This window comes from Aythya marila (assembly GCF_965140915.1).
Source record: "Aythya marila genome assembly, chromosome: 11".
NCBI classification, from domain to species: Eukaryota; Metazoa; Chordata; class Aves; order Anseriformes; family Anatidae; genus Aythya; species Aythya marila.
The window spans coordinates 2779481-2807318 of record NC_139052.1 but is presented as its reverse complement, the minus strand read 5'-3'; the positions used below and the strand labels follow the sequence as shown (position 1 = coordinate 2807318).

Genomic DNA, 27838 nt, shown 5'->3' with positions numbered 1-27838 from the left:
GCAGATATCTCTCATCTTTATCACTGCCATTCTTTTACATAGATTTCTTTTTAATGCTTTTAAATTTGATATACATACTCAGTATATTTTTCAGTAGTAACAGTATCTATTATTTCAGCTCCACATATGTGTATCCATTGACAAAAGGAGATCTAGAAGGACTGTAAAGCAAAAAATGCTAATAAAAAATGAAGAGACTTTAATTTAGTTTGCAAAAAAAAAAAAAGTCCAAAATATTTTTACAATATTTTTTGATTACAGATGCAATCTAGATCTAGGAAATCAGTGGTCAGCATGATTTCACTCTCCAAACAGAATCAAGAAGGACTCTGGTGAAATTAATGAAGATCTGATGATTTGAAATTTTCATTTTGCAGTGAATAAATAGGTAGCATAACATCCTAAGAAGAAAATTATTTTGAAGTTTTAAAGCACTAAACTTAGAGGATAAAATTAGCCAAAATTAGCTTAACAAGCCGTAATACAGTATGGAAAATTAGAAACCATATATGGCAGATTGATTCTTAACAGGATCTGTGCCGTTCAGCATTATTCCTCTGGAATGATTTCATCCTTTTTAAAAGAAAGAGTCAAAGGTCACATTGGTCTTGCCCTTGAAGCAGACAATATGAGATGTCAGCGTGTGTTTTCTGACACTGCATATGATGAATAACCTTGACATAGTAATAAACACATAACCTATATTAACGTTTATAAGCACAGTGAAGTATTAATGAAATATATACTTCGACAATATATTGTGAATACACAGCTTTCATAGAAATGGATTTCCTCTAGCAACACTGTAGTGAATTTATTGTTTGTTAAAAATTGCTGTAAAATACAAATTCTTTAAGTATCAGAATTCATACATATCTGAAATATGTCCAACCATATATGCATACAAACTGAGTAAGAGAAGTACTTTAAGCAGACACTGGATTAAAAATATGCAAAAAACTAAACATGTGATTCGTATTTGTGGAGATTTGTAAGAGAATTGTTAAATTCTCTTAAATTGTAAGAGAATAGTTTGTTTTTTTTTTTTTTGTCTTTCAAATATTGTGCAGTCGATTGTCTTTGCAAGTACAGCTCTGTCATAAATTAGTACTCAGTAAAAGTTATCAGCTATTCTCATGGTATTTCCAGTAGTGGAGAAAATAATTGTGTACTGGTATGATGTTAAAGTGTACCTAACATTTGGTTGGAACAAAGGAGTTTCCTGTAAGTACAGGAAGCTGTGAATCTTGTTGTGAGAAGAGTTATAACATGATGTAATAGTCCTTTAAAAAAAAAAAAAAAAAAAAAAAAAAGTAAATATTTAGCTTTTAAAACAGCCTTGTATTTGTTATAGCTTTCTTGATGACACAAAAAGTTTTTTCTCTCTCTCTTTTTATTTTTTATTTTTACTGAGAATTAAATAAAGCTATTGTATATTAATGAAATGCAGGCAAACATTAAAGGATACTACTTTGTCCTGTGCAGAACAGTTTGAAGTACAGTCTTGTTCATGAGTAATATCTGTATCTTGCAAATATTCTTTTGTACATCATTTTTGCTTGCTTTTAGCTATATAGCATGCTCCCAACCTAGTAAGCTATTTCTAATATAGACAAGCAGTGTCAAAGTTTGTCAGTATTCTCTCTGAATCTTTTAGAGAAGTCACCACATACTATTACATGTAAGCTAACCCCAGTTTCTACTCCAACTTTTATTATTATGCAAACACTATTATAACCATGGTGCAATAAATATTCACACTATGTGACAGAGTTGGACTAATGCCCTCTATCTTAATACTTGCAAAACATCCTAGCACATATCCTGGTGTACTTTACAAAGTGAAAAAAAGACATTTGTCATTCCTCCTATATATTATGAATGTTACATGACCATGAGATATACTTTGTAGGAGGTATGTGTACAAGAGAGGTCAAGAATACATTTCATAGGATTAAATGAGAAGAAAAATATATAGAAAACAGAATTAAGTAGGTTAATGAAAAAAAAATTATCTTTGTATTTTAATAAACACTTAACTGCTCAGAGATTGACATGTCTTCACATGGGTCCATCATTGTTCCTATCATTACATATGGTGTAAATCTTCAGGTGATTTGTAAGTATTATTTTGGATTTTTTCTTTTCTAGTCTAATGTTTGTCATTGAAGTATTTTAATGTAAATATCTGCTTTTAAAGCAGAAATATACGTTCTCTCACTGTTGACTTTTTGGATCTTACCTGAGACGTATATTATTCATCTATTTCACTTAAAGAGGTGACTCTGAGGGAAAATTACTTTGAAATATACTGAAAATGAAATCATTTAAGGACAGCTAGATAGCTGGTCACAGTGTTTATCATGGTGGAGTAAAGAATATTAATTCCCAATTCAAAACTCATTTTAAACCCATCATTAATAATCTCTCCAATCATGTTTGGCTTCCATGAAAAGCTAAAATGAGCTATTACTGGTGTTTCTATACGATGTTATTGTGTTAGTTGTTTTTTAAGGAACAAGATTTATAAGAGGTTGACTGAGCTGCTAGAACAGGCAGGGATAAACATAAAGAATGATTAAGCTACAACTAAACTAAAAATAATAATAAAAAAAGACAAAACAGTCTCTCTATTGTCTTTACATTGAGTGTTAAGTGAATCTTAAGTAATGAAAACTAAAGGAAATAACATGCTTATACATCCAGATAAGTTTGCAGTTCCAATGAAACCATAGAAAACACACCAGCTTTTTGTGGGTGTCAGTGTAAGAATAATAAATAAGTTGAGGAATGTAACCCATATTCATTTGCACTCCATAGCTTTCTTCATGGACTAAAACAAAACAAGTGGTTTGCTCCTCTCAACCACATTTTCATTTTTCTTTAGCTCAGAGTGACTGAGTGGTTGTCTTGAAATGGAACGTGAAATGGCACCTGCCACCACTAAAAGTGTCAGATAGATACAAATAATAGGTTTATAATAATACAATATGGTAATACTGCTGTGATCCCAATTTTGTATTTTTTTCTGGAAAAAAAAAAAAAAAGTTTTTTTTAATCATGTTGATAGATTTATTTACTTATTTACTTATTTATATTTTTTAGCCTGTCTCTGTTTTAAAGAACAAATCTAGGTACTAAATGTTTTACACAAACAACTAAGCTACTTGTGTATTCTTGAAAACCTACAGGTAACATACACTATAGATATCCTTTCACATACTGTTGTAAGAACTCTTTTGATTCTGTAGCAAGGGAGAGAGAGGGCATAAAAATACCAAAACGTAAAGCAGTTCTCTCTCTCTCTGCCAAGGCAGAGGCAGGTTCTTCCCCTCTGCAAAAAGCATCAGGCCATGAGAGCACCTAGAAGCTCACCTGCATTTGTCATCTGGTTGTGACAAAGGATGTGCAAAGTGTGAGGTGCCTATGAGCATCAGTGGGTTCTGTGCATTTAATTAATCTCTGAAATTAGATATACAGTTGCAGTACACCTGTGTAGTCTCAAAGTTTTGGACTTTTTTTTGGGGGGGGGGGTGGGAGCGGATTTGGGTCTCAATTAGCTTATAACTTGGAAAAGATTGGAAAGATTCTAAAGTGCCAGTTATATTCTGGTGATAATGAATTTGTCTTCTGATCTTCTGGACATGATTATGGAAAGTTGTCTTACATTTTATCTGTTCTAATCTTTTTAATACATCCAGAAGAATTTCTACATTGCTTGCTTTTATCTCAGTTACCTTGGCCAAACTCAGGCTGTGGTTAAGCAAGTGAAGTTCTATTGACTTTTGTAAAAGTGCACCTAGTTAAGAGCAGTGTGAACCCAGCTCCCTGAACATTCTGTGATTCACTTCACAAGAACGATGTGTTCTCTGTTAATAATACTACAGCCATTGCACCGTGCCTTTGAAACTGCAATGAGGGTCCTGCTGCACATTTGTACCTTTTTTTTTTTTTTTTTTTTTTTTTTGCAGGAGCCCTTTTAACATTTCCACTTCACTCATCTTACAAGCTAGTGTGCAACTTTTAGTGATCTCCTGAACATGCAGTTTTGTTTCCTGAAACACTAAATTGTTTTTATCTTTCAATATGTAGAGGGATGTATGTGACTGTCCCTAGATTCACCTCTGATTGTGCAGACAAGCTGTTAGCTGAAAGCATATAAGAACAAAAAGCAAATTAACCAGTAAACAAGAGAAGAGTACCAGGAGTACAGTTTGAAATAGGCAGGACATTTCCACATGGAATTTCTTGTTGAGGACTGGATCATTTCTAAATACCCAGAGTATGCTTACCTTTTCTGTGTGGGAATTAGGATATAGACGTGTGCAAATAAGCACCAGCCTGGAAGAAGTAGGTTTCAGAATAACTAAAGATATTTCACATACTTTGAGTTTTGCATACAGACTCTTGTTCGTGTTAATGCAAGAGTTGGAAAATCACTTCAGCAACAAAAAACTGCCACAATCAGAAAATCAGAGGTTGCATGAAATGATTTATTTATTGAATCTAAGAGACTAAGACTGTAAGTATGACACTTTACTGAGTGGACACTCACAATGAAACCAATTTGATTTAACATTTTCTATGATAACTGCTTTTCTAATGTTGATTTTAAGATCAAGAGGGAGAAGTTCTTGCTGTATGCTCACTAAGTTATATCTTTGTTTTCAGAATTAACAAAGAACTAATGATCAGACATCAATGAAAAATCAATTTGTATCCATCGACTTGACTACCATGATAATGCTGGCTCAATTCAAATTACTGAACATAATGTAGCTTCCCCAACTTTCATAATTTTATGGCAAGTCTTAAGCTACCTTGTGTGTTTCTTTTTTGAAAGTTCAAGTTCATACAGCAATAATAATAGGAAAGTATTAACTTTTAGTAAAAGCAGACATACACACACAAAACAAACAAACAAACAAAAGGAATGGAACAGAAAAAGGACCTAATGACCTCAAGTTGCATCAAGGGAGATTTTTGTTGGGTATTAGGAGAAATTTTTTTACTGAAAGTGTTCTGCAGCATTGGAATAGGCTTCCCAGAGACTTCCCTGGGAAGTGGTGGAGTCAGCATCTCTGGAGGTCATGAAGAAGCATAGATACGTAGAACTTAGGAGCATGGTTTAGAGGTTAGAGATGGACTTGCCAGTACTAGGTTAAAAGTTGGACTAGATGATCTTAGAGGTCTTTTCCAACCTGAATGATTCTATGATTCCTTCTTTTTTAAGTCTCACTTTTGAAGAGTTGAGTCATATGCTGAAGGTGGGCAGCATGATCAAATTGATTGCAAAATTTTAAGATTGGGTGCATTGAGCTTCAGGCTCCTGTTTCATCTTACAAAATATATTTAAGTGAATTGCAGTGAATCTAACAATTTAAAAAATCTTGCTGCTTCTCCCTCTGGATTCTTTTGTCCTCACACTCTTATGTGGCATTTGAATCAAAGAGAGTATGGATAAGCTCATACTCATGTTACTTGTTGGCTCTTCAACCTCTGTGATGACTAACTCCAGTAAAAGCATGGTCTTGTACCATGTTTCACGTATCAAGAGAAAGATCATCTGCATTTTGGAACTGTGTTTTTCAATTTTTCATGCGTGTGGTTTCACACAGCCTCTGAACTACAGGGATACTTTCAGTCTTCTCCTTAGATGCCTGTCTCTTTGCAAGTGCCTGTAGTCTCCTCTTTCTTACTTATTTATTGCCCATCTCAAAGTGGAGGGTCCAGGCCCTTTTTCCATTTACACATATGTCTTGAAGATGGCCTGAGGAATAAAGTTGAGCACAGGTGAATGGTATTAAGGTGCAGTAAGAATGGTATTAAGGTGCAGACAGGGGTTATCTTTTACCTATTAACTACTTTACCATTTCTTGGTCATCATCTCATTTCAGGGAGTATCACATTGCTTTTCTGGTAATATATACTGTACTGCTTGAAGGGAAATTCTGTTTCCCAGATTTGTGTCTGCTTTGTCATAACTGAAAAAAAAAAAAATGGTGCACATTCATTACCAACAATTCAACAAAGCACCTTTCCAACATTTATATGTATCAACATTTTTTTTATTATTAATTCATAGATAAGTAAAGTATAGATTTTGTTCTCAACTGCATCAGGAGTGTAGCTCCATTAGAATTAACTTGGATTTATGCTTGTATAAGAGATCAGAATCATAGTCCACATGTGCAAAATGGATTTCTAGCCACACTACAAAGGAACAATTACTTGGAGCAGCTGTTGTTTGGGAACAAATACAAAATGATATAAATCCATTAGAAGCTAGTTTGCTGCCTAAAACACCAGTTTACTACAAAAAAATAAAAATAAACATGCAACTGAAACTCGTTAATTAAATACAGTTTAGTCAAGAGTCATGCATAATGTAACAGCTACTGCGAACAGTTCACTCCTTGTTTAAATTTCCTTCTTGCTCTTACAGACATGAGGATCCTGTACATCAGGTAGTCACTAATAAGATTTTGCTTTCACATACTTGGAGAATGTCCTAGTGCATGTTTGTAAGACAAAGCAGAAGGATTACATATGCAGATTTTTGCTTTTATAGCATTAACCCTAATCACTGAAAAAATACATACCTTGGCAAGTGTTTCATACATAGTACTGCATGACTACATATGTACACCTCAAAGGTCTTCAGGCTGTATGAAAAACAAGTGGCCTAATGCTTTAAGCTTTTAAGTAATAATATTATGACTGGGCTGTGTATGTGAGATAGCCACTTTTAAATGGAACGTGAAATTCTACCAGAAAAATAGTATTTCTATGCCTTCCAATAATTTCTATGAAGAGGATTTTAGTAAGCAGTCCACTATGCACAGCAGTGTTATTTCTGTAGTGCTGTCATGTTAGTGGTGAGAATATGTTACTACAACACCACTGCTAATGTTCAAAAATGGAATTTGTTTAGAAGACAGGGACAGAAAAGGAAGCAAGTGGAGTTCACAAATTAAAAATTGTACAGCAGTTTCACTGCAAAACCATCTACTACTCATACAGTACCATCCAATTAATCCATTACTCTTAATCCAGGTACAATCCTTGCCAGATATCTGGACACAATCATAGGCTTTTAGGATTACAAGTAACATAATAAAAGATAATGACCAAAATTAAGCACACCAATACAGAACGCTTGGGTTAACTGGGCCTGCCATGTGCACACTAAGGCAGCAGTCTGTTAGGTTTAAAGTGAGATTAAGGAGTTGTGTAACCTGCAATTATGCTGTTTTTCATTTAAAAAAAAAAAAAAAAAAAAAAAAAAAGATTGGGCTCAGTAGGGCTCTTCCTTATATTTATCTCTGTTTAATTGGATTGGGAACTGCTTAAACATCTTTGAGTTGGAGCTTAGAAGAAGATGATCCCAGCTGTTTTTCGAAGCTTAAGACAGCAGGCAGACAACATGATCATGTCAAGACTCACACTAAAGCCTTAATCCTACTTTTTCATCAACTAGCACTACAGCAGAGTCTTTAACCTTCTAAGTACTAAATGTGCTTTGTATCTCTCACAGGACATTTGCTGTCAAATGTTACTGTCCAATAATATTAATTTTGCTTCCTTTCTGACGAGGACTTTAAAGAATAGTTTCTATCTATCTGAATTTGGAGAGCTGTAGTGTAAACCTGTATTTTCAGTCCTTTTAAAAATACAATTTAAAAATCAGCACCCATCAAACTCTATTGCTCTCTAAGGAGGTGAGGAATTGCATTAACCTGTACCTCATCTGTTATAATGTAAAACCCAGTATATTGGTAACTGTTATTCTTTGTACACCTAATACTAGATTGAATACAGTTTTATTTTCAATAGGAAATAAATGGCAACAACTTTAGATTTGTTCAGGTGTTGTTTTTTTCCTACAAACTGTTAACATGACAAAAAGAGACTTGCTAACTAGAGTGTTACTTAGTTTGGTAATCCTTGAGTTGCATAAAGATTAAAAGTTCTAATGATTTTTCCCTGTATCTGTTAATAGTATTCTGTGAAATTTGTAATGCCATAATCTCTTCTCTTCTCTTCTCTTCTCTTCTCTTCTCTTCTCTTCTCTTCTCTTCTCTTCTCTTCTCTTCTCTTCTCTTCTCTTCTCTTCTCTTCTCTTCTCTTCTCTTCTCTTCTCTTCTCTTCTCTTCTCTTCTCTTCTCTTCTCTTCTCTTCTCTTCTCTTCTCTTCTCTTCTCTTCTCTTCTCTCTTCTTCTCCTTTTCCTTTTCCTTTTCTTTTTCCCTTTCCCTTTTTTTCCTTTCCTTTTTCTTTTCCTTTTCCTTTTCCTTTTCCTTTTCCTTTTTCTTTTTCTTTTTCTTTTTCTTTTTCTTTTTCTTTTTCTTTTTCTTTTTCTTTTTCTTTTTCTTTTTCTTTTTCTTTTTCTTTTTCTTTTTCTTTTTCTTTTTTTTCTTTTTTTTTCTTTTTCTTTTTTTCTTTTTCTTCCTTTTCCTTTTCCTTTTCCTTTTCCTTTTCTTTTTCTTTTTCCTTTTCCTTTTCCTTTTCCTTTTCCTTTTCCTTTTCCTTTTCTTTTTCTTTTTCTTTTTCTTTTTCTTTTTCTTTTTCTTTTTCTTTTTCTTTTTCTTTTTCTTTTTCTTTTTCTTTTTCTTTTTCTTTTTCTTTTTCTTTTTCTTTTTCTTTTTTTCTTTTTCTTTTTCTTCCTTTGTGAGGCATTGCTCCTATTTGTCCTAGTGACACAAGGCTGCCAGCAGGAAAGCAAGCGTAGTTAATGCTCAGCTGCTCAAACCAGTCAAGCAAGCTAGCAAGTCCCAGCTGTGCTACTTGATGTTTTTTGATTGCACCTAGTCCTCAATCTGTGAACTGTTTTCTGGACTTAGATTCATCAAGCTCTGCCGCTTTAAAAACTCATGCAGGCAGGCATCCTAGGATATGCCATTATAAGCTGCTGCCAGGGGATCTTCTAGGAGATAAATGGAATCTGTGTGAAGTAAATTAGTGTGAACCAGTCAATCTGTGTGTCAGCCTCGAGCCACATCCATGGGTAACTAGCTTGCTGACTGAAAAGTCCACTGTCTTTTGCCAATCAGAGGTCTCAGCCACCAGGAAGCAGTCCTATACAACATTAGTTTCTTGGAATAATGCCTGTTTGACCAGCTAGTGAAACTGTTTGGTATACGGTACTGTACTGCCTGAGTTTACTTATTGCTTACAATTGAACTGAAAATCTTTTAAAGTCCGATAACATTTTAACAGTAGGGAGCATCACAGAAATGTCTTGGAAATAAGTACTTCCACTTTCGTACGGCAGTCATTCAGCAGTTTCATGCTGTGCTGCTGTTGGCTTTACCTCCCTATCAGTAATGCATCTTCAAGGCCATAAGGCAAAGTAATGACAATAATCTGTCCAGAAGAGGTTAATAAAGATTCTCTGTGTATATTTTTCCCCATGGATTAAGCTATTTGGAAAGCTTTGATCAAGAGATGGGACGAGTATGCAAGCTATAAGATTCACATTATGAACAGGGATATGTGAGTGTCATAAAGTGCTACACACTGTTGTTTCATTTTGTTTTTAGAAGTAAACTGAGGCAATCAACAAGAATTCTTGTGTATAAATGGAATAATTAAAAGGATTTTGGACTTGAATGCCAAATAAATCTATCTTCATGAATAATCTGGCAATAATGCAATTTTAAAAATATGGATTTCTTTATGTGTTTGATGTTCTTATAGAAGCTATTGATATACTAATAGGCAACTGTATGTGCAATATGAACTATCTCACACCATTAATCTGATGTGCAAAAAGCAAGACTTTATATATTTTTCAGAAGAAAGGACAGGACAGGAAAGGAGAGGCCATACATTTTAAGGAAGGAAGGAAAGGAAAGAAAAGGAGAAAGAGAGAGGAAGGGAAGAAGGAAGGGAGGAAGGAAGGGAGGAAAGGAAAGAAAAGGAGAAAGAGAAAGGAAGGGAGGAAGGAAGGAAGGAAGGAAGGAAGGAAGGAAGGAAGGAAGGAAGGAAGGAAGGAAGGAAGGAAGGAAGGAAGGAAGGGAGGGAGGGAGGGAGGGAGGGAGGGAGGAAGGAAGGAAGGAAGGAAGGAAGGAAGGAAGAAAGGAAGGAAGGAAGGAAGGGAGGAAGGAAGGAAGGAAGGAAGGAAGGAAGGAAGGAAGGAAGGAAGGAAGGAAGGAAGGAAGGAAGGAAGGAAGGAAGGAAGGAAGGAATAATTCTTGTAAAAATTTATTTCTACTATCTTCCAGTGACTGGATGGAGGAAAAAATAAAGGGGGGGGGGGGAATAAGTATAAATAACATTAATCAAATGTGATTACACTATTCAGTCCTACACCAGTTTGTTTAAAACACACACAACCGGATATTTAGGGAAACTGGATAAAAGAAAGTTGGGCTTTCTGGCTAGAGCGATTATTGAGAAGAAAAAGCAGTGTATAATGATAAAAGAATTAAAGATGGTTTGGGGTTACATTTTCCTTTTTACAATCCTCCTAAGTTTTACAGAAGCATATGCTTCAGAGCTTTGCAATAAATGCTGTGTGGGATTTTATGGGAAAGAATTTTATTTCTTGCAGCAGAACCCACTGAGACAAATTTAACTAGTTATGTACTTTATTATATATAGTACACAGAATACATGGACAGATTCTGATATAAATCATAACTAATATCAAGACAACTGCTTTAAAATTGAGTGAATGTTTCATTGCACTAATGAAACAAAAATAGGATGTCCTTTGAGAGCATAATTTGTTACATGCCACTGTATTTTAGTTGAGAGAAAAAGGGAAGTCCCTCTGGGTGAATAAAACTTCAAGGTATATTGGGGAAAAAAATCACTGAAAATTTCAGTTTTCCTGTCTGGAGTAATTCTGTCCTCATAGATATAGAGAGGGAGAAAAAAAAAAAAAAAAAAAAAAAAACACAACAGAGTTTTAGATGTTTTTTTATTTAAAATATATAAAAACCTTAAACCAAATTTTAGCCAATGTCACATTCAATCATCAGAAAATAACAAGTCATTCTCAATTAAGTGACAACTACATGCATCAGTAGAGTATTTTCTTTGTGGTTTTTGTTGTTGTTAATTGATTGTTTATTTTAATGTCACTAAATATTAAGAAATGACGAGCAACTGATGTCCCTTGTCACCAAGATGAATTAGTCATTTATATGACCTGAGAAATGGTTTGAGAAAACAAACAAACAAACAAAACCAACAGGGTTCAATTCAATAAGGGCAAGAGCAAGGATCTAGACTGAGTAGGATTAATCTTCTGGGGAAAGACAGGATGGGGTGGAAACTGTGGCAACAAAGGCAAACACTGTAGCAGATTCTGTAAACAGGAGCATCACCTGTAAAAACGTGTGAAGTAATCTGTGTGCTGTACTCAGCATTGGTAATATCAAGGGCACATCCCCAGCCTATCTGCCTGCTGGCACACTGCTCAGTGGTGAGTTCTATCACTGCAGTGGAAGGGTGAGTGCTCCATATGGGCTGGTGGTACTTCATTATCACCTTGTCCTGTTTCCAGTTGATTGTGGCAAGTGCTGATAATACTTCACCTGCCATTTCATGAATACTTTATGCATTTTTGTACTAGTGAAAATCAAAATACACGGCAAACTAAAATAAAATAAAATAAAATAAATAAAATGCTAAGTAGCATAGTAATTCTCAACTTGGAGAAAAAAAAAAAAAGTTAAAATTTGAAAAAGGATACAACAAAAGACTGGTTGAACACCATGAACACCACAGAGAGTGTAGTGTGCAGGAGTCTTCCATATACCTTCTTCTTCCACAGAGCTGGGGAGTTTCATGTTAAGCTAGTAGGGACACACACAAACAAATGAAAGAAGATGCATCCCAGAAATTCTGTGATTCTGTGATCCCTATAAAACCATAAAAATCATAAAACCACAGAGCCTTATATGTTAAGGCAAGTTAGAATATGGGGTCTGAAAATGCTACACACTTAGGGGAAGAGTGGGAAAGTTTATGGAAGAACAATATACTGAGAGTTATTAAATATCAAACAAAACAAACAAACAAACAAAAAGAGTCTGTTTCTGGAACTAACTGAGTGTCAAAATGTAATTTAGGAGGAGTTTCTGGTGGTTTTACTGTATGGGTGTTGCATTCTTCCTTGGCATTTCCTTTTAAATTCCTTGGCATTTACTTTTAAACAGTGAGGTAGACAAGTGCAGTAGATGATGTTTTCTCAGTACGTGAAGGTATTCTTACTCTTTTTATGATATCTGTGAAACAACCTTTTAAAAATAGTATTCAAAACATTTATTTCCCAGTTGTCAATCTAGCTTCTTTGGTGTATTATGGTTATGGTAGACCCAATGAATCCCATTGAAGAGCAGCTGAATCTATAGAAATGAAAAATTACCAAGTTTTTCTTTTACATACCTTTTTTTCCTGCAGTTTTACTTAAATTCAGGTTGGTTTATGTTCTGCATTGGACCATAACTACACGTATAACCTATAGCCAATCTTACCTAATATCTTTGAATGAAAAATAATTTTTGTTTTGTTTTCAGCTTGTTTTGAAATGTCACATATTGAATGACAAATATGTTACTGTTTTCTCTGCAGACACACTGTGTCTAATTTATTAATCCACCTTATTAATAAAAAAGGCATATTATCAAAAAATGTGAATTGGTTGATTCACCTGCGTTATGCAAACTTTCTCCAATATATCTGCCCTGTGAAAATCGGTATGCAGAACAGGTTACCTAAACTTTAGTGTCTGATGTTTCTTTCCAGCATGGAACAAGGCTTTTCAGAGTTCAAACAAAACATATAGAAATAAGATAGTGATTAGCTGTTGCTGTAATCAGTGATTAGTACATATTCACAAAGAACAGCTTATCATTTAACAGCTCTTTTACAAGAAGACTGTTCTTTCACAGGCAGGTCACAAATGAGTTTGTGATCTCTTTGTAAATAATTTGTTTTTATTTTTTTGGAACTTGAAATATTTGGAAACTATTTACATAAATGTTTCATTGAATACTCTGATCTGATAACATTCATTTACTATTCTAAATTCCATACTTATCTTGTCTTTTTCTTTCTTTTTTAATGTTTTAATATAAGAGAATCAAATTCAGTAAACAACTCTGAAGAGCTTATTAAGATATATCAGAAAAATTACCACAGTCCTCAAGATTGATTCTATACAATGAAGATTTACATCACTTTACATATGAAGTTCAAGGTCTTTTGCATCTATGAAATCTGTCCTTTTTCCTTACTTCCATGCTAACAAGGGTAATTTCTACTATCCGTGTTTTAAGAAAACATGGATAAAGAACATATCATTGGGGTTATGTCAGAAATTTTTGTTTCCTAACTTTTTTCTCTGACACATAGATTTGGGGTTTATTTGAACTCCAGAAATTTACATCACTTCAGCTACATAAATTAGCTTTCAAATGGAAACAAACATAATGTTAAGGTCCATTTAAGTCCAGAATAAGATGGAATATCCTCAGAATAAGTAATGATCATACCATTTATGGTTACATCAGTTCTGAAATTCCATCAATAACCTAGGTATAATCAATTCAAAACAATATTTCCCCTATTGATATTTGAACATAAAATCACATTCCTGTAGCTGAGAATACAGTAAAGTAGGTTTCAGTTTTACAATTTTTTGATTTTTTTCCATGATTACATAATGCCATTTTTTAACTTTCACTCTTTATTTGGGCCAGACTGTTCTTGTCTTATTTTTAACTTTTCAATTCCCTTTGTTCTTCTGTCTTTTGTGATATTTTTAAGGAACCTTCCTCTTCAAATAGAGCATGTAACACATTTATTGTGTGTTTAAAAAAAAAAAAAAAAAAGATGTGAAGACCTTTGCCTAGGTACCTTTCTTTTCTCACTGCATGCACTATTATATAACTTCACAAACTAGGATATTGTGAAGTTTATTTGCCTGTATTATCTAGGGAGATATGTGTATTTAGAGGTAAGTGACAAAGCTAAGATACTCATCCCTCACTTGCACCAGTGACCTTATCCTGGTTTTCTGAAACATTCACTTGCTGACCTCACCCTTGCTGGCTGAACATCATTCTCCAGCAGCTTTTTACTTTAGTTATCTAGAGATCTGCTTCTCCATCGCTGTGAAAACCCTTCCCATCTGTACATTCCACTTCCTCAAATTTGTTGCTAACAGCTCTTTCCCAATCAACTATTGATGACAGCGTTTCATTGTTGTTTTCCATCATTAGTCGGATGGTATGAGCTCTACCCATGACCCTTTTTTAAATCAATTTTGTCTCTCTTGGGCTTCTCTGACTCCATCTTCTGAAGAATCTCCCCTTATCTCTGCAATCTTTACTTAAGCATATCACATGGAGATTCTTCTGTTTTGTCCAGGGATCTGCTAGACTCTCATTTGATTTCTTTCTTGTTCAATTCACACTTTCTTTCTGATGTATGCCATCTGTGTATGGACCTCCTTATAGCTGTCTTCTCTTCATTATCAGAACTCAAACAGATATGTGATAATGAAGAGAATCAGATCTGGTGGTTCCACTGATGTTTGTCATGATTGCAGAATAAACAACTAAATCAGAGCTCTTCATCATCTCTTTCAAACCTTCTCTCTCCTTACTTTCTGATTTTGTGATTCTGTCCTTAAATCTATGTCCTAACAAAACCCTCTAATACGTCTCTTTTGCATGTTTGGTCCTGGCCTGATTCAGAGCCCTCACTCCGCTATGTTTTTGGACACACTTTGTGTCAAAAATAGTTCACATTCTGCATGTATTTCATCTGAGAGGCAAGATTTCAAGTCCAGTTTAGGAAATGGCTAAAGGATTGTGTGCCCAGTACCCCAGCTACATATTGTCTTCTTTGTATTTGATTTGACAGAAAGGGCTGAACAGAAGGGAAAATGCATTGCATATGTTATATATGATAATGAGTTTATACTGTTTGGTCCTTCCCGTATAGGTGCCCCAAAGATTTTTTTCAGAGGTGTGAATTTTGCCTCAACATCACACCACATTTTAAATTAGACATCAAGTAAGCATTCTTCTTCCCTTGGAATCACCTTACCTTAATTAAACTAATATTACATAGCTTTTAGTAACTAGACCCAAGAAAAACAGTGATAGTTTGAAAAGGATGGCCACTCAGAGTTACTTACTGGATAAAAATACACCTCACAACTTATCCTCAAGTCAGGAACTTCAGGTCCATTCATTTTGAAAGTCTAACTCTGAATTTTTGGTGACTGTTATGTTGTTTAGAGAAGATAGCTATTGTGATTTTTCTCATCCTCTCCAGAGTCATAGCTGTATGTTTTGTTTTCTCCCTTTTATCATAGTATTCTCTGTTGGAAATTTTCCTATTGCTCTACTTCAGAGGAGTTCTGACTTCTAAATTCGTACAGCTGTAATGGCTCTATCTATCACTCAGCACAGCAGAGCTCGGTGCTTAATAGGAAGAACTGTTTTAGAAAGAATGTTCTAATAAATCTGTCACAGAACAAATATATAAATACAATACACACTTGAGGTTTCCAGTTTTTCTTTTTGAAGTGGGAAACCTGGCCTTCATATAAATTTGAAAATTATTTAAATATTGTAAAAATCAGACAAAACCACAGACATCTATGAAAACATTTCTTCCTGCACATGTTGTAGCATTTTCTTGAATGAACAAGAACATATTTTATTTACTGTAAGTTGTTCTTCACTGTCAATGCACCTCATGCAGATAATTTTGTCAACACTTCAATGGTAGAGGTATGAACTAAAACGCCTCTTTATGTGGATAAGTTGACTGTTGTTACACGTTTACTAGCTGTATGGTTAGAAATTTAAAGACTGCTTTTGCTTGGTTGCCATCTGCAGCAGATGTTTTTAGGAAACTATTTTTTTTCAGTTGAAATGTGCAGTGTTAGTATCAAAGATTTTACTATTTTATTCTGTTTTAATGTTGTATTTTCAAGGGTCTAACTCCACAATTGTGCTGAAGCATGATTGCTTCAAGCGGATCCTGTGTAGGTGTAGGAGTCAAGAATGATGGAAACTTTTGGTGACCTGGGATCAATAGCTGCAAGCTGATGGAAAGTGAAGAATGTCAAAGTGGAATATGTGTATTTTGAGGTCTTCCTGCCTTAATAATGCCCTGATGCCTTGTTAATTCACTAATAATTTTGGCAAATTTAAATGGGTCCGGTAAAAAACAAAAACAAATCCATCAAAAGTTAAAACGGAATAATTCTTTCTTTAAATGGCACTTGTTTTAAAAACAGGATAAATCTGTGCTGGAATTGTTTATAGCCATTGTGATCCCAACCCACATGGACTGGAAGCCTGGAACTTTTCTTAGTTTTGTAGATATTAGGGAAAAAACAAGTCAGCACCATTTATTTAAGAAATGAGATCAGCTTTTAATTAATCAGAGTTTTAATGGGACTGAAAATTTGAGATCTACTCTTTGTTCTTCTTTAATGCATTTTTGGTTCCATATGAAGATATTGAGCAGGAGAGAGAAATTAACATTGTCAAGATAAAAACCTTTATTCTTTTCAGCAAAACTCGTGATTTTTTTTTTTTTAAACCAAGAGAATTAAAAAGTCATATACAGACAAATAACTATTTCCATTAAAATATTTTTCTACTCTAAAATTAAAATGGTTTTAGCGATTAAGTAAATGAAATCAAATTTTACCATATCTAAACTGCAATTGAGTCTATTTTCTTCTGCATGCTATTATAGCTATATATATTATGTAGTTATAAACATATATATTATAATTATAACTAATTTTATTACAGATTCAAGCTTGTTATATTCAACATGTTTTAATCTTAAAATGGATGTAATTTCTCTCCTGGTGAATGACTCCAGTAATTGCAAAACCAGCTAATTGGTCTTTTTTGTTGTTTACTGGGTTCTTTACTGAAACAGAAAAGCACTTATTATGACTACTAAATTAATTTATTATTTTTGGCTTATATAAGAAAAAAAAAATCTTGTTGTTTGTTCTTTACTTCAAAGAGATCAAATTTAAGCCAATGTCTCAAACTTCTCCCCAGATGAATTCTTGTCTATAGACTTTTCAAATGCGTTATGGTTGCATATATGTACTTTGAGTTTTGGTTTTATTTAAATCTATCATTTGAGTTTATAATTTATATTTTCAGCATTGAATGATCTGCAGAAGATCAGGAAGTCTTTGTTTCTGGATATATTACATTTCTCTCTCCCCCTGTTTTTATTCTTTATTGCTCCAGTTAGTGCACTGAAGCATGACAAGAGCTCAAACTCAGCAAACTTCCAAGATGTGGAGGATGTGCCTGACAGATGTGTCTTGGAAGAGTCTGAGAGTCCAGGTGAGAACTATTTAAAGACAGTCACCAAGTATCAAGTGATAAATCTGACGCAGCTTTTGGGTCTGTGAAAAAGGCACATTGTAATGCTGTTTCCTTTTTAGCAGCTGCAATGTCAAATTAATGGTCACCTCCAGGGGTCACAGTATGGAGCTGTTATCCTTTCCTCTTTCATCAACAATTCAGGTCTTAGAAAGGATAAAGGCTTTATGACCAAAAAGAAAGCTGACACTACCAGTTCATTATAATTAGTTTTGGACTATACTGCTTAGTTAATATATGTATGATGTCTGACCCTTTGAAGGTAGCATGAGATTATGAAAACTTAGAAGCACTGTATATACTGCAGTTGAATGTAGCAGTGGACATTCAAACACTGTATCTCTGGAGGAAAGCAAATTGGTAGTGTTGAGTAGCTTGATTCTTTTCTCTAAATCAGTTCACAATCATGATTTCATTTTAATGACTCTTAACATTGATTCAGCTAAATAGAGGAACATCCATAAAGTGCATTATTTTTGGTGACTAAAAGATTTATCTTCATGTAGTTTCATTATCTTTCTAGTTATGGGATATCTAAGAAATTTATTAAATGATTCCCAAAGGGAAACAATTAAATATCAAATGTATCCAGTCACAGATGATTAAAAATGTTCTGTGTGACTGAATATTAAGATCTTTCAAACAAGCTGTTTGACCCACATACAACATATATGTAACCTGGATGTAGCACTCATTAGTGAAAGAGTTAAACATCTTTCTTAACGTGGTATTTTCCTTTCCTGCCTTATCTGGTGTCTGTGTACCCTCTTGCATCTTTGTGTGCTGATCCGTGTATCATATTTTTGATTCATCGTCTCTGCGGCCTGTCAGCTTAGTTAAGAGATTTCCAAATCTTGCAGCCTGTGCTGACAGGGGGCAGCTGCCAACAGTCCCCTGATCCTTCCCCAAGGAACACTGCTGAGATTTAATTTTCAGTCAAAGGGTGCAGTCTGAAATCCATGTCAGGTCCCCTAAGTCATCTCAGAACCCAGAAAGGACCCCTGTCTGGGGGATTATATTTCAGTGCACTCCACTCCTCCAAGATTCCTTGGGAGTTCAACTGCTGTCATATACCTGATTTGAACTACATTCCCTTTTCATCTTTTCCACAGAAGTGAACACCAGCATACGTTAGAATAATTGAAACCAATGAATTGTAAATCCATATTCACTTTAAAGCCACATTGTCTTGGACTCACTGCTGTACAGCAGAAGGCAGCATGAGATTTAGAAAGAAATAGGTAAGCTACTTGAAAAGGAGACCAGTTTAATTTCTTATCAAGGCTACATCAAGCTATCTGTGGCAGATGACACCTCCTTCAGAAAATATCTGTAGTCTCTTCTACAACGAGTATGCACAAAAATGTGGATTGGCCATCCAAGTTCTGATCTGTTTGGAAGTGAGAAAGAATTTAAACAAAGTGGTACTAACGCACTGAGGTGAGAATTAATGTGCCCTTAAGATAGCTTTAATTTTAATCTTGATTTAAATTATTCTGTGGGGCAAAATGCACGCATTTGGATGGAAACTTGAATATCCAATTCTGCCTTCTGCATGACTATATGGAAAGAATAAAAAACTGTCAGGAGGTGAATATTGACTAGCAAAAATACATGTTGATAAAGCATATAAACTTAAAAACTGAGTTCCATTCAGTCCATCTGACATCATTAAACTGGTAATAAACAATGAATTACTCTGGCTTTTGTTTCTGTCCATTCCTGCATTTTAAGACATCTTGTCTTCTAGGTCTGAAAACCTCAGGAGATTTCACTACTGGTCTCACTGCTTTCCACTGAGAATTTGTGGCTTGGTTGTCATGGAGACATCGTATTTCTCCAAGAATTGCTCATATTGATCCGTGGACAGGCGTAAATGGCCAGGCGAATGTGAGGAGTAAAGGGGGTTGGGCAGTACTATAAAATGACCAGAGGTTATGGGTCAGAAATAAGCTCATAGCAAACACTTAGGTAAAGAGAAAGAAACAGTTTCATTTTGTTTCAGGATTTCGTTTTTGCACTATATGCCATTGTCTTCTTTCACTATAGACTGAAAGAAACTTGTTAGTCACTTGTCATGTCAGATCTTTGGTGCTTGTCCTGACACAGCTGTCAGCCTTCCAGCTCTGTGCAGTTCAGGGACACACAACAAAGAGCTAGGAACATGAATTATTTATTGCTCCTTGTGCGGATGAAATTCTGTGATAAGAAATTAAGACACTTCTGACAGAAGTGCTTGTTTGAAAGGAAAGATTTGGTAACAGAATACATTCTCTTAAAACTTACTACTTACTTTTAGAAGCAAACATTGAAACAATAATGCGACATTCACTTGGGTATGATTATCTGTAGTGTTTCTCAGATGCTTTAACTTCAGAATGGATCTTGGAATTTGAGAGTGCCTGGGAGGTCAGAATTTGATTTGATGAATCCTGGGACTTTAGAAGCACTCTCACATATTCAAAGTCTCAGCAAACTTACAAATTTGTTTTTATGTAAAAGTTGTATGTATGTATTTTTTGCAGAATCTGTTGCAGTTTGCTTACCATATGTTGATATATGCACAAAAGTGACATTAAGAAATATGTTGACTTTATTTATCTCTTCTGATGGGGAAAAGGTGAAAGTATGACAATATACCTGTAAGAAATTCCAACTATTTCAAGAAAAGGTTATTTATGACAACTTCTACCAGAATCAGTAAGGCTTTAGATGCATAGAGCAGCCATTAACAGACACATCTGTGTACTGTGTTTTCTGATGCTGAAAGGTACAGTATCTAACCTTGACATTAGACTTAGAATTATTTTCAAAGTGATCTTAGTTTTCTAAAATCACATAAAGCATACTTGGCTAGTTTTGCTTTCACACTTTCTACATGTCTGCACATTATCTCACTGCTCCAGATGTAGGCTTCCAGCAGTCATGGAAAAACATATATACTCTGATGGCAGGAATCTATCTGACTACCCAAGACCCCAGTCTGAGATTTACCTGTGATTTCTTATATTCAATGTGTGATCCGAACTACTCTTAGATGGGAAATGAAACCCTTCAACCTGCACTTTTCTCTTGGATAATTCACAGCAAACACTTTTCACTTGTGATGGACACAGGTAAATATCAGACTGCAGTTTCTTGTCTAAGCGAAATAGATTTTAGTTTCTCCCTTCATGTGCCTACAAGCTGCCATTATCCGTGATAGTGGTTCATGTCTATTTTAGCCCACACACAGCGGAGATACAGGGTTTCTCTCCCAGATGCCTAATAGTAGGTTTATCACTGCCATTTTCCCCACATGCTGAGGACTACTTCTGTTTGATATGCAAAGCCTTGGCTTTTCAAACTTGCCTCTGCTCTTGCCTTGAACATAATAATCAGATAAGAATTGCAACATCCTTTTGCAGAACTTAACTTTTAATCATACCAACCCCCCATAAAGAGTTCGGTATCACTTAGAATGCTTCTTCAGTATAAATATTCTCAGCACAGTTTTCCATTTTATCAGTCAAATTTTCCACATTTAGAGAAATTGAGAAGGAGGCTGAAACTGGCCAAACTTAGGTGTCCAAGTTAGAGTTCTAGGTCTGAGCTACTCACCCAAGTTTTCTTGTGTAAACAATGGTGGAAAATTCACACTCCTAAAGGCAGATCACCCTATTCAAAGGGAGTTGCTTAAGATAAATTTTAAGGGAATTGAAAATGCTCAGAATTTTGTCAGTTAAAATCTGAGAGGAATGCAGCATGACTTGACACAGCTGGAGATGTCTTAGCTTCCATATGGGCTGCAGTCCCACTAAGGAGGCTTCTGCAAGCATAACTCTTATGAGAAAAATGAATAGATTGGAGCTGGAGTTAGGAGCAACAATGTAGGCACAGATATCCCTTGCTTCTTATTTCCTCCAATGCAGATTTTGCACCAGACTAGGCAGTAGTTTATTATTTTGCTAGGTAATACAGGGAAATTGACCCTGTACAGCTCAAAATCAAGCAAAGAAACAAAAAAACAACCGAAAGCTGTAGATTGAAATTATAAATGGGTTTTCTATCTCTTACATGAAAACCATGTAAATAGTGAGAAATCTATATACTTATGGCCTTCAGTAGCCAGGAAGACTGGCTGAGTCAAGTGACGCCTTCTGCAGCTCATGATCCTCCCATGCGTTCATTGCAAAAACATTGTACGTACTATATTTTTCCTTCTTCATTCAGGACATAATGTAATTCTGGTTGTATAACACTTAATAGTGAAAATACAAGCAGTTTTCACAGGCTAACATAGTTGCATGTCCTAGGTAGATCTTGTCACAGAGATGAGAAAGGTCTCTGACTGCTCCTAAAGTACCATCTGTTAGAAAAGGAATTGCAGCAAATAGAAATGAGAATATGGAGATGTATCAAGAAGAATAGATTCCTATTAGCCACAGTGTGCTTAAATATTCATCGCTACAATTGAGATTATCTTGTTATCAACCAAGTTATAATTACTTTCTTGAATATTGTTACTAGCTCCAAGTTCCTTCCATCAACTGAAGACTACGTTATTTACATCAGCACTATGTCATCTTTATCTATATTGTTCAGTACGCTGGCAGGAGGTATTCAGTAGATTGACAAGTGTGTGCAGCACCCTAGAAAAGCATGATTTTATTTTTTTGTATTTGCATCATCATCAATAGTAGTTAGCAGTAGATGCGAGCTGGAGTGCTGGAGGCTGTTCACAGGCACTGATAGCCCATAGTACTCATCAACTGTGTATAAAATATTGGCTAGGTGTAAGTCCAGAAATTAAAGTCCATAAGAATTTCACTGCAGTAGATGCAATGTCGCATCCTGTCAGCATTCAGGGTTGCAAGTATTATGACTCATTTTTTGTTTGATTGGTTGATTTTGTTTGGTTATACATAGTAAATCAAAGTGTAAAAACAGAAGACTACCTCAGTGGACATTTATGACACATATGCAGAGAGATGATAATATGATAAACTGAGAAGATAGTTATTATATTGGGAAAAAATAGTGTGTGCTTCTTTCTCTGTGCTCATGTATTCATAAAGTGTGCCATGTCTATTTAAACAGTGTTTCTAATAGAAGCATTATTTTAAATTCAGGTGGTAAATGTTGTCATATATTAAATGGGAAAAAATCATGAAGCTAAAAATTGATGGTTGAGATTGCTTTTCTGTAGAATTCCAATTAACTGTGACAGAGTTAAACTATAATGACTTGTTAATATAGCTTCCTATCAGTTCTGTGATATAATATATATATATAGCTGTTATATATACATATAGTTGATATAATAGCTGTTTATGGCTATTACAGAATATTTTCTCTGGAAAGGATATATATAAAACTTGAAAATAGTATTATCAGAGGAAACATAAATAATTTACTAACTTTATCAGAAATTATCTTCCAGCTGATCCACTAAAAAGTGTTCCATTAAAAGATGTTAAAAAAAAAAAAAAAAAAAAAAAAAAAGAGAGAGAGAGAGAGAAAACAGTAAGAGGAAAAAATTAAAAAAAAAGAAGAAAAAAAAAAAAGGAGAGTAGGACTGTTCAGCAAAAATTCTGGGGAAGGCTATAAATTTTCTTAAGCTATTTTGGTTCCACATTGCCTCTTGCAATATAGAAATTGTGATGCAAACAGAACAGAACAGTTTTCTAGAGGTATATTTGTGCTCTTTTTTTTAACCCTAGTGTGTTGATGCTGAAAGTTTTATTTCCATTACAAAAGTTATAAATTATTACTCTAACAAAAGATTATCAAATAATTTAAAAAATTTTTTGCTTACTACTTCAAACTGTACAGTCATTAAACCAAATTAATACATTTATTTCTTTTCCAGATGATATGAAGGCACATCCATGGATATCTAAGGTGTGCTCCTGTAAGGTGTGTTAGAAAAACCCTACTTAGCTGAAAGAATGAGAAGATCCCAGAGAGCAGCCAATAAATAGGACATACGTGGTGTGGACATGGAACAGCTTGCTGTAGCTATTATCTTATACCTTTAATAATTCATTTTCAGAAGAAATATCTTTCATAAGATCTGCCACTTTTTGCTAATTTATTGACTTCAATTCACACTTTCATTGTTTATAGATTTATGTTTATTCAATTTAATTTCAATAGTTCTAACAGAAAATATCAAGTCCTTATTATAAGATATTTTTCAGTAGTTTAAGTAGTGACTCCGAATCTTACAACATTGATTGACCATAAAACTCTTGCCTCACTTTTAATATTCTGTTGTATACAACTAATTTAAACAAGCTAATTCATTTTTTTCTCTCTCCTTGGCTCTGACTGTTATTACCATTAACATTTTAACACTGAACAAAAAACAAATTTGAAAAAAAATCAAGAATTTTCTATGATTTAAAGGAAAAATGTATAGTTTGAATTAAATGTGGAATATCTAGAAACAATAAAGTAAAATTTTTGTGTGCACAGGACAGCATGGATAATTGATTTTAAATCTGGTCTTTTCTAGCATGTAAATTTTCCTTTTATAAATACTGCCAGCACTGTCATCTGAAGAAATGTGGTGCCAGTATGAATATGGAGAAGCCCATCTGTGTCCTATTCTCAAATGATGCACTTTGTTGAATTGTATTTGTGCTCTTGGGGAAAAACATTTAAACTTTTTTGTCCTTATTTAAAAAAAAAAAAAAATAGGTTTGGAAAATATGTGCAGTTGATTAGACTCATATCTCCTAAAGTTCTGAGAAATTTATGCTGGCTTGACAAAGAACAGCCACACAGAGTGGTAAACTTTCTGTATTACCAATTGTAGGAGCACTAATGAAGTCAAAGGGACTTGTGGATGTGTTCTGGATCTGTATCTTATGGTGGAAGCCATCACCTGATACTATCCTTCCTAACTGCAATGTTAGCCAAAATCTGCCTTAACGAGGAAAATGAAGATTTCTTTGGTGTGAAAAGATTCTCTGGCAATGAATCTCTCCTACCTGTGGGGAAATGTGGCTGCAGGAGTGACAAAACCAGGTTCTTGTTGCTGTACTATGACATGAATTTGGTTAAATGTGAAACAGACAGGAATTCTTTTGTTTGTTTGTTTTCTTTTTTATATCCTGTGACTCTGTATCTCTAAGCTATAGTGTATGAGGTCTTCAGAAATGTTGAGTTGAAGGGCATTATGGGAGTAGTCTTTCAGCTAAAGCAAGCATTCAGCTTTAGTGTATTCAGCATTTAGCATTCAGCTAAAGTATATGTCATTGAAATGGGCTGCAGCCCAGGAAAAAATAAAGTTAATTTAATGTTCTTTTTCTGGAATTTTACATGCCTTGCAGAAAATTACATCTTTCACAGATTAGTCAATGTGTTTTACACATTTGGTATTTTTCAGGAATAGCTTTCTTTATTCTTAGAAGTCATTTTCCTATGTAAACCGTATCTTTTGTTTATACAGTCTTGTGTATGAATTACCATGACTAAACAATCTAGATGTTGAGTGGAATGGCTTCATTCTTTCACTTAGCATGCTGGATGTCTGGAGTAATTTCATAGACTTATTTATACTCGCATAACACAAGTTCTGCACAGCTGAAAGCAGAACGTGCCTTCAGCTGACATGTATCCTCTTCTTAAATTTATGATTAAATTAGAGATTAAAACATCAAGAAGGTAAAAATAAAATTAAAACTACAACTACAGGAACTTAGTAACAATACATGTACCTTGCAGACAGTAAACCAAATGGACTATAAGGCATGGATTTGCTATCTGTTTTGCCACACATCCTTGTCAACAGTCACCTCTATTTTGCTGCAGTACTCTTCCATTGGCATTGAAACGTCCATTTACCTTCACTACAAACATTACTACTTTGTATCAGTTCACTTGGGCCAACTCTGTTCTTAGTGCAAGAGTAGGAAATCTTAAAACAATTTCTGCTAGATATTTTAAAAACTGAGTGTTCAATGTGGTTTCATAGCTCAAGGAATTGGCATTGTCCATAACACCCAGTATCGCTGTGGTAGCAATTACATTTGTGCAACACAATATTTGATTGCTTGTCTTTAATTCCGCAAAGCAGTGCACATCAGCAGACTGCCAATACAGACAGCCCTTTGGAATGATTTGTGCAGTGATGATTGGTGTTTGGCACATGCTTATGCGTGCTTTCTGCTAATTATAATTATAGTATCAGTAAGGTAAGTGTTCTGGGTCTGGCTGGGATGGAGTTAACTTTCCCCACAGCAGCCTATATAGTGCTCTGCTCTGCACTCCTAGCTAGAACAACATTGATATTGCTGCCTATTTCTGAGCAGTGCTGGCACAGCATCGAAGCTGTGTCTCCAACTCCCCGCCCCAGAAGGCCAGTAGGTTGGGGTGGGCAAGACGTGTGGAGGAGCACAGCCAGGACAGCTGACCTAAAGGGGTATTCCATGCCATATAATGTAATGCTTAGCAATAAAATCTGGGGTGGAAGAAGGAGAAAGGTGGAATTCTCATTATGAAAGTGTTCCCAAGCCCTGAGTTTCTGAGTGTACAGGGGACCTGCTTTCCAAGAACCAACTGAACATTGCTTACTGATGGGAAGTATAGAATAAATTTTCTCCTTTTGCTTCCATGTGGCCTTTGCATTTTTTTCCTTTCATTAAACTGCTCCTTATCTCAACCCACAAACTTTTCTCTACTTTCATCATATTTTCTCCCACTTTCCTTCTGAGAAGGGGGAGTGAGAGAGTGGTGTGGTGGTGCTTAGCTGCCTACCAGTTGGTAAGTCATCACAGTAAGGCAGGAACTTTTTTAATTACGTAGAATGAATATTTTTCCAGTGTGGTCTGAAGGTCTTTCAAATAACCAAAAATATATTATATGCTCAAGATGAACTTGCTTAGAACAATCTTTTTGTATCAAAATGATGATTGAAAAGAAGAAAAGGTTCTGTACTAATGCATTATGATGTACCATTCTGTTCATGTTTATGGAGATTGATGTTACAATGAAGTTGCAACGTAATTATGAATATATTTTTCTATTGTGTTACACTGAAGGAATCCTGCCAAACGAGTCATAGACTAATGTTTTAGAGTACTTGTCTAAGTTTTAGATATGGAATTAAAAAGTCTTAAATAGCTGTATTTCTTAGGGAGAAAGGTCCTTTTTCTACTTCTTCCTCCAGAAATCATGGGGTCTCTTAAACCTTATAACTCAAGTTGTCATTTCATATTTTAAGCAGTATTAGGACATCCTTCCACTAAACAGGGCAGTTTCTCCCCATTCCAGCCATATGCTTTCATGTCTCCTTACTTATGTTTGCACTAGTGCTCATATGACCAGGCCATGTCAACAAAAACACTGGTCTCAGTGCAAGCAGAGAAGTAACAAGCAGCCCAGGGTAAGAAGATGGGTGAGATACTGATACCATGTAAGTAAGGGGTAACCCACAATTACATTAGCATTATCTCAGCACAAAATTGGAGCTTTAGGATTCATTATGAAAGGGTCTTTCTTGAAAATAGATCTTTGGCTTTCAAGCTTTCAAATCCTATAGGCATTTATACATTTTTGCTCACAATTCTTTATATTATCAAAAACAAAGGGGGGGGGAGGGGGGAATGGACATGGGACACGACACATTTCTGATTCTTTAGTACAAGCCCAAGTCAAAACTCATTGACATGTCTTTGATTTGAGGGATTTTGAATTTTCCAAATGATTCATACTTTTTAAATGATCACTGACAGAGATCCATGCCTGGAAACTTCCCTGAATAGACTGTTCATCTATGGCTCCAAATACAAGCCACTGTAATTTGAAATCTCATGCTCTTTACATAGCTTCCATTTCTGGGTTCTATTTTTTTTTAATTTTGTTAAACAACACTCTTTCCCAGTCAGATTCTCTGAAGGTAAATTGGTATAGAATTTGAATGAGACTTGGCGTTCCATCAGAGAACACTGAGATTCAGAGAGAGAAAAAGAGAGACTTTAACAAGACCACAATGCAACAGGGCTACAAGCCCTAAATAGAACCAGGAATCTAGCAAGGGAAATGATTTTGCTAATCTGACTGACCTAAAATTGCTGAAAATTCTGAAAAGAATGGGACAAGGTATAATAAACAGCATCATTTCTCTCCAGGTTTCTTCTCCTTTTGAAAGAACATGTTCTCTGAAGGCAGACTGGGTGAGTGGGCTGGAACACAAATCTCAAAGTCACTGCCAATTCTGAATAGTTAGCAAGCATGCACACTCCTGATGCGGGTTCTGTGAAGACAAAATCCTGCTCCTCTTAATGTATATTTCTGTTGAATTTTGCAGGTCATTCTTCTTGCAAGAGAAAAGGATTCAAAGGAATTTAAAGGGCTGGTCTTCCCCTTTTTCCTTCTTCACAGAATAGCCAGTGTGAGCTGCTAGGCAAAACTCTTAGAATTATTACTAGAGACTGAGTTAGATTTGATTTACAAT

At 35.0% G+C, this 27838-nt stretch overlaps 1 protein-coding gene across 1 annotated transcript in view; it reads left to right on the top strand.

Moving 5' to 3' along the window:
- The window catches only part of WDR72 (WD repeat domain 72), a gene marked incomplete at its 5' end in the record, with an annotated part of 120239 nt that extends 95365 nt beyond the window's left edge, over positions 1 to 24874 (top strand). Inside the window, 2 exons of the mRNA XM_082769143.1 lie at positions 17257 to 17355; positions 23246 to 24874. Of these exons, the coding sequence (XP_082625269.1) occupies positions 17257 to 17355; positions 23246 to 23301 (155 nt within the window). The 3' untranslated portion in view covers positions 23302 to 24874. The remainder of the gene's footprint in view (positions 1 to 17256; positions 17356 to 23245) is intronic.
- Positions 24875 to 27838: the final 2964 nt, after the last annotated feature.